The sequence below is a fragment of the Primulina eburnea genome, chromosome 14, assembly GCF_022965805.1.
Source record: "Primulina eburnea isolate SZY01 chromosome 14, ASM2296580v1, whole genome shotgun sequence".
Classification (NCBI taxonomy): Eukaryota; Viridiplantae; Streptophyta; class Magnoliopsida; order Lamiales; family Gesneriaceae; genus Primulina; species Primulina eburnea.
The window spans coordinates 26,685,834-26,698,661 of NC_133114.1; the positions used below are offsets into that span (position 1 = coordinate 26,685,834).

Genomic DNA, 12,828 nt, shown 5'->3' on the forward strand with positions numbered 1-12,828 from the left:
TTCCATTATTTTTTCTACATGGCCTTGGCGTTTATAAATGATCATTTTACTTTGTTTTGTTCAATTTCAGTTTATAGATATGTTTATTGCCGTTCGAAATAATATAATTAATTTTCATGTTGTTTGCGAATCAATTTTTCATTGTTTTTATTGTTGTTAAACGCTTTCATTTTTTTAGCATCTAAATCTGGAGAGACTAGAACAAAAGATAAATTCAGGAATTCACGACGCTTTGTTTAGAAGTCAGTTTTCTTTTATTGTTTTCATCGCTCAGACACTTGACACAACCATACTTTTATCAAAACTAATAACAAAGCACGTGCGTTATACGTGGTGAACAAACTCTGAGTGTACTTATCAATATTAGTCGTAAATTAAATTTCGGGGAACAGAGTAATATGATTGGTAAATACCGAAGGGCTAATTGTGAATAAGTGAAAGTTTAGGGACGTCGATGGAATTTAACCTTTCTTTTTCCTTTGTTTTTATTTTTATTATATATATACTATTTTCTCTGTTTTGTGCTTTGCCCCTGAACCCAAGCAAACTACACAGGTGTTCTTTCGAATGTCCCTATCTCCAAATATTTAAATTTGATCCCTGCACAGGTGTTCTTTAGATTCTTCATTTCCTCCAAAAAAATTTATAGTTCTTCTCTTATTTAAAGTTCAGAAGCTGGTTGAGGTGTTGAAATCTAGAAAGCTGGTCATTCAAAAACATTGTTCTTCCTCTTCTTCTTGTTTTTTTGTGTGTTAATTTGATTCAACCTTTTCCGTAAGATTTATTGATATTAGTGTAATACGTGAATTTGTAAATTCTCACTTCTCCACGACTTTGCTTTGTTTTTCTTATTGCAGATTTGGAGTGTAATTCATGTTAAAGTGCTGGGACTTGGACTTTGCTTAGGTGAAGATTTTGATTACTAAGTGACTGTGTAGAAAATTCTGCCGAAAATTATTGTATGGCTGCGGTGAGAATTTCTTGGCTGACACCTTTATGTTCTGCTGCAAAAGCTAATTGTGGATTTGATATTAAACCGTCTCTTGCATACACAAGTAAATGTTATCACACTAGAGAATCTGGGCATGTGCAGAATTTTGAGCGCAATAGTTATAGAATACTGTGTTTGAACTCTGCTATTTTTGCACGGTGCTCAAGAGGGGGTTACTTTGATGCTTGTTATAGAAACAAGCTATTGGGGAATTCGTTTTTTCGAGGTAGTTTTTCATTTGTAGGGATCAGCTCTTTGGCTAGTAATAGGCTGTTTTCCTCATCTAGCGGGGGTAAAGGTAGCATTACTCGTGATTCAAATGTTATTGCTAATTCGGGTGCAAGTGGGAGCAGTGTGACTGATGGTGGTGTTGGACAGGATGGTTGGATTGGTAAAGCAAATGACATCTGGCAATCGACGGTTGAAGCTGTGAAATATAGTGGGGAAAAGGCGAAATCGGTGTCAGATGAAGCTGCTCCTCATGTTCAAAAGTTTCTTGATACCAATCCTTACCTTAGAGATGTTATTGTACCAGTAGGCGGAACTTTGGTCGGAACTTTACTGGCATGGTCGTTGTTGCCGAGTATCTTGAGGCGATTTCACAGATACTCTATACAAAATCCGGTTGCTTTGTTGGCTAGGAACACGCTGTGGGGTTCTGTCCCTTATGAGAAAAGCTTTTGGAGTGCAATGGAGGACCCAATTCGATATTTTATCACGTTCATGGCATTTTTGCAAATGTTAGTGTATCTATATTTGGTTTGAGGTTCTTTTGATTATGTAGGAAAAATGGATTTAATCTTCTTTTCTTCCGCAGTGGTGAAATGGTAGCTCCAACGGTTATTGCTTCACAATACATCGTGCCTGCTTGGAGGAGTGCTTTTGTTGTTTCACTTGTCTGGTTCCTGCATCGCTGGAAAACAAATGTTATTACTCGAGCTTTGGCGACTAAGAGCACGGAACATGTCGACAGGGATAAGTTGGTAACTCTGGACAAAATCTCATCTGTTGGACTCCTTGTCGTTGGGTTGATGGCTTTAGCAGAGGCATGTGGAGTGGCTGTGCAGTCAGTTATTACCGTAGGAGGAATAGGAGGTGAGTTTTGTTGGTGATAATGGTTCATGATAGAAATGATATGGAGTATATTTCAAGGAATAACTTTTTTCTGAGTTATGAAAATAAAACGTCCATAGATCATATGTCATCTTTTTGTATTAAAATTATTTTAGTCACCAGATTATTTTATTGTTTTGACTTTGTTAATGACTGTAACAAAATTGAGACGAATTTGCCATGATATGAAATCTCCACAGCGAGAATCATATCAGAATAACTAGGACCTGTCTCCAGTTTACATTTAATCAAGAAGGTATAATTAATTTAAAAGAGCACCTCGTTGAATATCTTGGCCCGGAAGTGATGCAATTACCAGATTAAGATAATCGACAATTGCTACGGTTTTATCAATAAGACCACTGGCCGGATGGTTCCATTAGTCCTCTGCTTTCTTTTGTCTTCCATTCTCCATATTATATTTCTCTTTGGGAGGGGGTTCTTGTTGGTGATTTCTTCCAACAATCAATTGTACTATACAAATCATATAAGTCAATTGATAATTTTGGAAGATTGGTTTCAAGGATGTCTTATCTTCAATTCTACATTTATATCTACGAATAAAATTTTGTTCTCGTCAATAAATAAATTTAAATCTGACAGCATCATCTTGTATATGTTATCAGGAGTGGCAACTGCTTTTGCTGCAAGGGACATACTTGGGAATGTTCTCAGTGGTCTTACCGTGCAGATATCACGACCATTCTCAATTGGAGACACAATCAGAGTACGTAAAATATTTGGCAGTCTTAGAAAATATATGGATTTTTGGCGTGCAGGTTGTGTTGGAGGAAGAGAACATAATATTTTGGTTGTAAAAATACGTAAATTCCATTATTTCGTAATGATAATTACAATCAATAATCACCTAATATATAGACAACCCTACACCATATAGAGCTGAGTATTCAATCTCATAAATTAGTTGATTTCTTAATCATCTATAATAATATCCTCAATTATAGAGATATACTAAATGAAATTTGATTTGATCTCTTCTCTTTGACATTCCCCCTCATAGGCTATTAGGCTTAGAAGCTAATTTCCATGTCTCTCATAGTAAATAAGTTATGTATTTCTGTTGAGAGATAAAGATTCCTTGCTTCGAATATGCTTCTTCTATACCAAGGAATTATTTCTACCTTCCGAGATCTTTGATGTCAAATTCTGTTGGTAATCGTTGTCGAAAGCCTTGCTTCTCTTTTTCATCGTCGCCTGTAATAATTATGTCGTCAACATAGACAAGTAATGTACCGATTAACCCTGATTTCAAGTGTCACAAACAAAGTATGGTTACCCTGACTTTGTACCCGATAGATTGCCTGACCTTCGTGAGTCTACCAAATCACGCTCTTGGGAACTGTCCATGTAGAGCTTTCTTCAATCCACAAACTTGTCCCTTTCTCAGATTCTTCTCATATCTGAGTGGAATGTTCATATAGATCTCTTCATCAAGATTTTCATGCAAAAAAGGTATTTTTCACATCAAATTGTTGTAATATCCACCTATAATTTGCTGCATGTATACTTGTCAAATTGGGTTAGGCCCGTCGGGCCGGCCCGCCCCGCTATAAAAATTGAGCGGGTTGGGTTGATAAAATAGCAGCCCGTCTGGAGGCGGGCCAAATGGGTTGAGCCCGTTTGGGTTGCGGGCCAAGACGGGTTGGGCCCAAACGAGACGGGCTGGCCCGCCAAAGCCCGCCAAATTAATGTAGAATTATACATTTTTAAGTTTTATATAAAAATTGAAATAAGTCTCATGCGCCCCCATCACTCTCTTATCTTATTTATTTTTTATTTTTCTCATGGGCCTCGCCTCCATCACTCACTCTGGTAAAATCTGAATCTCTGTAAATTTTATTCATGAATCTAAAAATAAATTTTAAGCATAGCAGGTGTACCCAAGAGCGGTTTCGTTTGAAATCCGACGAGTTGCAGTGAAATTTTTTGGACCCGATGGAGGTTTGCTAATTATGTGTATTGTTGAACACATAATATTTTATAAAATTTACAACTGTCTCTTTCCTTGACTTTATGTTCTCTTCCATGTCTCTGCATGTGACAACAATATTTTGAAATGTTCATTTTTACAATTGGGGAAACACCATACGACTGTGTGTACCCTTTGGAAACAATCTTGCCTTATCTCTTTCAAATGTGTCATCCGATCTATATTTCGTCGTATATAACCATTTACACCTTACTGACTGCTTTCCCACAGGTAAATCATTGATCTCCCAAGTGTTATTTTTCCCTAATGCTTTCATTTCCTCATTTATTGCTTGTTTCCAGTTTTCATTGAACAATGCTTCAGATAAGCTGGAAGGGTATGAATATTATTTAAGTTTACTAAGTAGCTTCTATGTGGTGGTGAGACAACATTAGACAATGGGTAGCACGGGTTTTTAGTGCATTCTCTTGTTCCTTTGTGAAGTGCAATAAGTATATTAGTTGCATGTTTGTCGTGTTCAACTCAGTTCCATCACTTGGTTCGGAGTCTTGGTCTTGCACAGTTTCAGGGATTGAAGGAGCTGTCCGCCTTGAACATACCTGACCAAACAATGTCGTATTAGTCCGAGGAGGATTGGGTTCATTAAGGGCTGAGTTGGTTTCTTGAGGGGCTTGATGAGAGGCAGCACTTGGGGAAGAGCTGCTGGTTAGGAATGGAAGGGTAAATGGATCCTCATCTTCAATAGAAGGCTCTCCTGAAGATGAGGGGCTGAGATGTAGGATTGAGCTTCATGGAAGGTAACATTAGCAGAAACAAATATTTTCTTAGAAGGTGGATGATAGCACTTACAGCCTTTTTGGGTAAGAGATACCGCAGAAATACACATTTAAGGGCTCAAGGATCAAACTTGCTCCTACTTGGACTACGAACATGAACAAAACAGACACACCCGAACACTTTTAGTGGCACTTGATTAGTGTACAGATTGGGAAATGACTCTGACAACATGTCAAGAGGACTTTTATTGCCTAAGACTCTAGAAAGGAGTCGATTGATAAGATGAGTAGCCGTTAAAACATCCCCCCAAATAGGATTTAGGTAAATGGTGTTGTAAAAGAAAAGCTAGGGAATGTTAAGCAAGTAGTCATTCTTCTTTTCAGCAAGTCCATTTTATCTTGGGGTATGAGCACAAGAAGATTCATGGATTATTAATCCTTTTGAAAATAAAATTGTAAAGTAGAATTGAAATAATCCTTTGCATTGTCGGACCTAAACCGTTTGATTTGACCTCAAAATGGTTTTGAATCATGGTGTGAAAGATTGGAATAATAGAACTTAAATCGGATTTATTTTTGAGCAAATAAATCCAACACATTCGACCGTAATCATCAATTAAAGAGATGAACCAATGAGTTCCAGAAATGTTTGTAACATTAGAGGGACCTCACACATCACTATGGACTAGTTAAAAATTAGTAGAACATCTTTAATTGCTTTGTGAAAAAAATACACCCTCGTGTTTCGCAAATTCACATACATCACAAGAAAAAAAAAACTCAACATCTAATCCTCTAAATAGGTTAAAAAACACGACTTCGAGAGGATTGAAGGATGAATGTCCAAATCTACGATGTTGAAGCTATATTTCCTCTTTATTTGATAATAAAGCAGAATGGAAAGAATCATTTTGAACTAAATCGAGATTATCTGGTCAGTCAAGGTAGTAGAGTCAATACCTTTCCTTAGCACGACCAATCGTCCTCCCGATGCTTGGTCTTGAAATTCACAGCAGTTAGAAGTCGGAAAACTTCCAAGTCTCTAAAGCAACAGATATAATAAAAAGATTGAACCTCTGAGACTTGAAATCTTCCAACCAAAAATGAAGGAAGAAGAAAATTCAAAGTTCAATATCCGATAAATGACAAAATTACAAAAGTACGATATAACAGTAAAAGCAATACATGTAACTGGATCAACTCATCAAGTTTCTATTGAAATATGATCCATACAAAGAAAAAAACTTGTCATTCGTTGGTTATTAGCGGTATCCCAAAAACGTCTGGGTCGAAATTTGGGTTTCAAATTAAGTTTCGATTAGTGGATGTTGTCAAAGGGAGTGGCGATGCAAAGATTGAACCTCGAGATGTAATTCTGGGATTAAATCGCTCAATCAAAAACAAAGAAAGAAGAAAAGTCAAAGCTAAATAGGCAAATGACAAAATTATCATAATTATACCAAAAGACAAACATAAGGCATGAAACAATTTAGTAAACAAAAAATGAAAACTCACTTATATAATAATAATAGATAATAGATGTGTGATCATGTTTTGATTTTTTTCCCATGTTCCATGAATCATCTCAATACATTTTCTCAATTCGAGCTTGTTAGTCTCCAGAAAGAAATGAATAAGTCATACCAGCAGATTTATCGCGGATGGCATGTATTTTCATTCCATGCTCTAAGTGAGATTTCAACAAATTATTTATAGTATGTAGTAAAAGAGAACCTCCTGCATAATATCCCTGTCATTCCCTCCGTCTTGAAAAATTATGTTGCTGTCAAGGTCAAAAACAAAACACTATAAAAGGGAATAGTTTTTGTTCTTTCACATTTTTAGAACTAATGCAGGCTATCCATATCCTTTCCTGGTGGTTGAGAGCTATGGAGGAAGTGAATTAAATACTTTGCATCTAGTGACTCACAGTCTCGAGTCCACAGGCACCCTATGGCTCAAACTTCAATTGCATTCTACAGATCAGACAGTCTGTCATCTTTTTCAATATCCCTTTCATCCTTTTGCGCTTTGTTTTGCAGGCTGGATCTGTGGAAGGTCAAGTGGTAGATATGGGTCTTACTACTACGTCGTTGCTGACTGCAGAAAAGTTTCCAGTTATTGTCCCGAATTCTCTGTTTTCCAGTCAGGTATGCATATTTATTTCGTTTTCGTTTTCGTTTGTTGAATTACTTGCTTTGTTTTTTTTTTTCGGATATTGTTTTAGTTTATATAATGACCACCAAAGGTTATCCTAACAGTCATCTGACTTGTCTACATCAACAAATTTTATTATTGATTGATGGATAGAGCTGTAGTTGATGAATCATTTATGTCACATTCTTGAAAACATCGTGATTAGAATTTCTATTAATATCAGCTTCCCCGGCTTCTTATATTTAACACTTTGCATTAGCATGCATTTATGAATCGTTTCCAGATGTACGTTTGCGAACTGTAAAATTACTCGGTCGATATAGCAAGTGCAAAGGTCGATGGTGGAGTTCAAGTTTTTTCAGTTTGGTAGAGGTTAACTAGATCCTTATGCCAATTATAGGTCATTGTGAATAAATCACGGGCCAAATGGCGTACCATGTCCACGAAGATCCCGATACAAGTTGATGACCTAGACAAGATTTCCCAGATATCAGAGGATATAAAAAGCATGCTCCGATCTAATCCAAATGTGTTCTTGGAGAAGGAGGCACCATATTGTTTCTTGTCTTGTATTGAGAGATCATATGCCGTTTTGACCGTTGGATGCAATCTCAAAAATGTGGTATGTCCTTGTTTTTGGTCATTTGAAATATTTTATGATCTGAAAACAAGTTAATTGGACAAAGAAGCATACATAACCACTTGATTGGACAAGATTTTATCTGTTTTTTATTTAGCTATACTTTTAGAGTAGTTCCGAAAGCCTTTACAGTGATTATCATTTTCGAATTATTATAGTTATAAAATTGAAAACACCGGTGGATTTTGCTGGATTCGCTTTATAAAACAGCCCAACCTTATTATGCTTTTTCTGATTTTTATTATTGTTCTGATTCACAACCAACTTAATGAATTTCTTCTAGTGACATTGGATTTGGTCATTATGTAACTTTATATTTAGTTCAGTTCTTTTGATGAACCATGATACCATGATTGACTCTAGATGCATATCACTTTCTAATAGGTTTTCAGTGATGGTTGAATTCTCTCATTCTCCGAATCTTTTAAATTTTAATAACACTTGTCAAGTCGGTTGAATCCAGACTCTCTTAATCTTTTAACATTGAAGTTAAATTTATAAGTTTCGTATTTAAATCGAATGATGGACATCGCTTAATGGTCATCGTTGTTCTTCCATTTCTCCTGATACTCTTTCGTACAGACATTCCAAGATCTTGCATAATGAGTAAGTTTTATATATAACTCGGTTTAGCTGATGACAAGGTCCTCACGTTGTTGATGGTTGTAGGGCAATGAGGCGGATCAGGATATTCTTCTGCAGGCTGTCCGAATAATCCAACAACACGGTGCTGCATTAGGCAGAACTCAGGAAAACACTCTACATTGACACACTGATTGTTGCATCCTCTGGCATTTTGTACATAAGACTCAAAATGATGTTTTTCACAAAGACCATTTTGGATTCCTCTGTGTGTTTTACCCTTCAAAGCATTTGGAATTTAACACTTCGTGACTCTGCGAGTTTATTTTGGGAGTGAATGAAATTAATTTGCTGTCGACATTTTTAACGTTTTTTGTATAATCCAATGGTTTTGTTGTCCTGAAAGCGTGTCAATCCATCAAAACAATGGGAACAAAACATTGAGAAACTCATAATCGTGATATTGAGATCTCGAACTGTATCAAATGAACTTTGGTGGGGTGGTGAGTAGTTGACGATTATCTTGGGTAGCTATTTTTTTTATGGGTTCTTGGATCGAAATTACGGGGCTTTATTTATTTCTAACAATGATTTATCTGAAGTTTTCATTGCAAACTCAAAGGGTGCCTATCATCATCGTTAAAGTAAGGATCAATTGAATCTCATTTCGTGGAATTTTCCATATTCTATTCTTTTACAAGGCAGGACCTTAATATATCCCATGGTCATTAGTGTTTGTGGGTTTCATTAAAAGTGCACGTCTGTTCAGCATTGTTGAACGACAAAATAACGTGCTTAGACTGCGGGAGGCGACTTGTCAGAATCACCAAATGTCTTAAAATTGAATAATAATCTTATCATTTTAATATCACATTTCATTCCAAGTCTCGGTAGACCGAGTAAAACGCGTATATTCAAAGAACTAACAAATTTCTTCACTCTAGAAATAAACATCGGATGTCCTTGACATGAACATTTGGGAGTGAGCGACCTAATATGCAAATAAATTAACTTATTCGTATTCAAAATTACTTGTATTGTATTAAACAATGACTGGAGCTGAACACAAAGCAAAAGATTAATATTCCTCATTAAGTCGCAAATAAAATGATTTTTAATATATATTTATTAATAGTTTACCATCAATATAAAATAAATGAAACTCACAAACTCAAAACTTTATCTAAACTTTAGCTTCATATATCAAAAAATTAACCTCTAACAAAATAAATTAAATTCCAACTCACTCAGCTAGAGCTAAAAATAATTCATTTCATTCCAAGTGCTTTAGCTTCAGCTTCAATTCAACCCAATAAAAATCGGGTTCGAGCTTGAATTCAAAAGCACGAGTATTACTCTGTTCAGATCAAGTCGCATCCCTAACCTTCCTCACCGGCCGAGTGGGCCAGGGGCTGCAAAGGAAGAAAGATGAGAAAATCCTCCACCATAGAGGCTAAAAACAAAACCACCTTGACGTATTTAGATTTCATTCTTGGGATGTATCTATTTTTTTAAATAACCATTTTTTTCGATTATGATTTTCGAACACTGATTATGTAATCCCTGAATATATCCAAGATATTTGTATTCTCTTTTTTTACCATCTATGATATGCGTTCAGATAAAAAAAAAAACAAAACCACCGATGTAAAAATTAACACATTCATAGAGACAACATAAATTCCCAAACTCATTCCATTAACCTTACATAAGGGTCCATACATTTCGTCAACCACTATTACATCAACGTACCACAAAGCACAACCATATATTACATATATTGAGCTAGAAAACAAAAACACTCCTTAAACTACACATATTTGTATACAAGGAAGATTTACACCTTCTATTTTACCTTACCATCTGGTCTTTTCCAGTGTTGCTACCCCGCACTTGGTCAAAGGCGTCGCCACCAATCCTAAGGTTAGAAATCAAAGTATCACGTCCAGTCAAAACAATCTGGAAGAACCGGTCTACCTCCTTTGCAAGGTGATCGAGTCCTTGTGAGAGAATTTCTACAGATTTTTTCAAATCCAAGGTCGACTCTTTCAATACTCCAGTTTCAGGAGGGTCTACCCCATCTTCTTGCACAATAGGGTACAGCTTCTTTGCTCCCATGTCCACAGCTTCAAGTTCTTTCAATATGGTGAAGCTTCTGGTGGAATATATGCTTCTTATTTCAGTATTTATGAATGCCTGAATCGCCATAAATTCACCCGCCCACAAGTAAGACTCGGGAACTGGAAGGTCTATTAACTTATTAGGAGAACCGGAGAATGCAGCTGCAAAAATGCTGCAAATGAAAAGGGTCACAACCTTGACTCCATACATAGCTCGCATTAAAACCTTTCCCTTTGAAGAGTTTTTAACCTTAGGTTCATCTAGCATTTTGACCAGACTGTCCATTACCGAAAAGCAGTTATCAAGTCTTTGATTCTTCGAAGCAATATGCTTACTCCATCCGTCGAGGGATGAACGAGCCCGAACAAACTGATTAGATGAAGCACTGCTCAAATTATGCAAAACACACTGGAGATAAAGGTGACCTTGTTTCAGTCGGGTAACTTCGGAGCTGAAAGAAATGCACATATCTAGCAACTTAACACTATTGGCCAAGTAAACGTCAATCCACTTATCCTCCCAATCAGAGACAGGGAGCTCAAGTGATGTTATAAGAGTTTTTATGTCAGTATGAATTTCACACAAGGCCACCATTGCAGAAATCATCCATGATACACGGAGCACATCTTCCTTATCAGCTGGCTTGAGCTTTTTAAGCCTCGTTGCCAATGTGTCCTCGAAATTATTCAACAAAGCGAGGAGCTTTGGGGAAAGGTGAGTGCCTTTCGGTAAAATCATCCGGAAGGGATTTCCAAATGGGAGGAAAGGCCTGTGTGGTTCCTGTGCACGGCTCATTTGCACACAAACTAACTGCAAAGTAAAAGCAACACTTGGATTACATGCAGCAAGTCAAGTTCTTTAAATATTGGATCATACAAGGAAAAGAAAGAGGAAAACGTAGAAAAAGATGACATCCAACGAAGATCTAAGAAGTCAACAAATGTGTTGTTTCAAGAATCAGTATGACCTAACTACATTAAGCAGAATCTTACAGCTTCAAACATTGACGGTAATACAGACTTTAAGCATGAAATCATCAATCTTACTACTAAGACACTCAAAGACGGGATCTTCTTCAGAAATCATCATATTTCAACCGCATCTGATCATTGATCAATGTTTCTACTAAGACACGCAAAGCCCAGGCGTATTCCCCAGAACGTCAAATTCCAACAGCCGGATCTGAGCTAGCAATAACAACCGTGTTCTAAATTTCATACGACAGGTCTAAACGTCATAATAAAATATTCAAATTGCCTCCAGAAAGAAATTCAGTGAAATATAGATATTATGCGTCAATTTCTAAATATAATTACAAAATTAAAATCTTTGGATAATAACCACTTAAAAAGGTCGGTAAGCATACAAATTCTTCAAGAACTTAAAAAGATGATCATCGAAAACTTTCACACAAAAAAACATAAGATTTTCACCGATTAGCATGGTCAATGCAAAAATCTCACAAAAAAAAAGGATCTTTTTCAAATACTTTACCAAAAATTTAGATCATCACACAAAAAATTCAAAGAAACTAAGAAATTACATTCAAATATTTACACCAAAACTTAAGATCTTCAACTATCAAAAGGCCAACGCTAGATTCTCCCGAAATTAAATTTATAAGTGAAATCCTAATTTATATCACTACTTAACAATAATCATGTAAGAAAATCATTCTGTCGATAAACAAACAATGATATTCTAAAAAAACGCTTACCGAAACTCACAGGATCTGCGCCGATAAGAACGTTCCTCAGAAATTTAAAATCAGGTCTAGTAAAATCACACGACAAACGTAAAAACACAGAAATCAAACATATTAATAAATATACGTACGTTATATTTAAGGAGAGGAGACGAACCTGATTCTCAGAAAGGCGTAGAAAAGTTGTGAAACTTCGTCGAAGTCTTCGCATAGATGGGTTTGTTGTCGGTCATAGAGGGACACGTGCTGCAATATGGTTGGATATTACTTGTACCATGAGTTTATTTACACCCAACATTAAACCTTAGTTTATAAAATATCTTTAAATACATTTTCGCCCATAGTTTTTTCATTTATATGGGTAGAAAACTTTGATACAATTTTTTAAAAAATACTTTGACATGACTTTTGTCGTGTATATGATACTGCAAATCATCGTAAAAATAATCTCATATAAATTATAAAAATGTGTACCATATATAAATATAAAACTGTCAAAATGTTGGTGTCGGAAAATGTGTAAATATAAATAAACCGTCAAAATGCGACAATAGTCTTCCAAGATTCAAAGACTTGTGTTTTGTCATATGAACACTCTTATTCACAAAACTGTGACAAACTTCTAAGATGTTTTTTCAACTTTCAAAATAAAAACGAAAATTGCATACAATAAGCAGTGGATGAAAATGTATGCGTATTTTCGAGTTTCTGATAGTATAATCTTATTCCATTATGAAGTATGGTTCTATTTATGTTTTTATAAGAGTTGCATGGTCTTTTCTCTGTTAGTTG

At 35.8% G+C, this 12,828-nt stretch overlaps 2 protein-coding genes across 9 annotated transcripts; one reads left to right on the forward strand and one right to left on the reverse strand.

The window, feature by feature from the left end:
• The first annotated feature begins 508 nt into the window (after positions 1-508).
• On the forward strand, positions 509-8,570 carry LOC140811586 (mechanosensitive ion channel protein 1, mitochondrial-like). 6 transcript variants are annotated; one of them, XM_073169565.1, is made up of 7 exons: positions 509-555; positions 858-1,731; positions 1,809-2,086; positions 2,731-2,831; positions 6,874-6,981; positions 7,389-7,610; positions 8,298-8,570. In XM_073169565.1, exons 2-7 carry the CDS (start codon positions 962-964, stop codon positions 8,394-8,396), a joined length of 1,578 nt encoding a protein of 525 aa, XP_073025666.1. In that variant the 5' UTR covers positions 509-555; positions 858-961; the 3' UTR covers positions 8,397-8,570. The 6 variants fall into 6 exon arrangements, with proteins under 6 accessions (XP_073025666.1, XP_073025669.1, XP_073025668.1 ...); XM_073169568.1 differs by having other exon boundaries at positions 552-608; XM_073169567.1 differs by lacking the exon at positions 509-555 and adding an exon at positions 563-684.
• A 1,313-nt stretch (positions 8,571-9,883) lies between these two features.
• On the reverse strand, positions 9,884-12,327 carry LOC140811668 (protein BPS1, chloroplastic). Of its 3 annotated transcripts, none has more exons than XM_073169700.1 (2): positions 12,194-12,327; positions 9,884-11,141 (listed from the first exon to the last, which is right to left on the reverse strand). In XM_073169700.1, exons 1-2 carry the CDS (start codon positions 12,245-12,247, stop codon positions 10,062-10,064), a joined length of 1,134 nt encoding a protein of 377 aa, XP_073025801.1. In that variant the 5' UTR covers positions 12,248-12,327; the 3' UTR covers positions 9,884-10,061. The 3 variants fall into 3 exon arrangements, with proteins under 3 accessions (XP_073025801.1, XP_073025803.1, XP_073025802.1); XM_073169702.1 differs by lacking the exon at positions 12,194-12,327 and adding an exon at positions 12,049-12,142; XM_073169701.1 differs by lacking the exon at positions 12,194-12,327 and adding an exon at positions 11,378-11,564.
• Between the last annotated feature and the right edge of the window lie 501 nt (positions 12,328-12,828).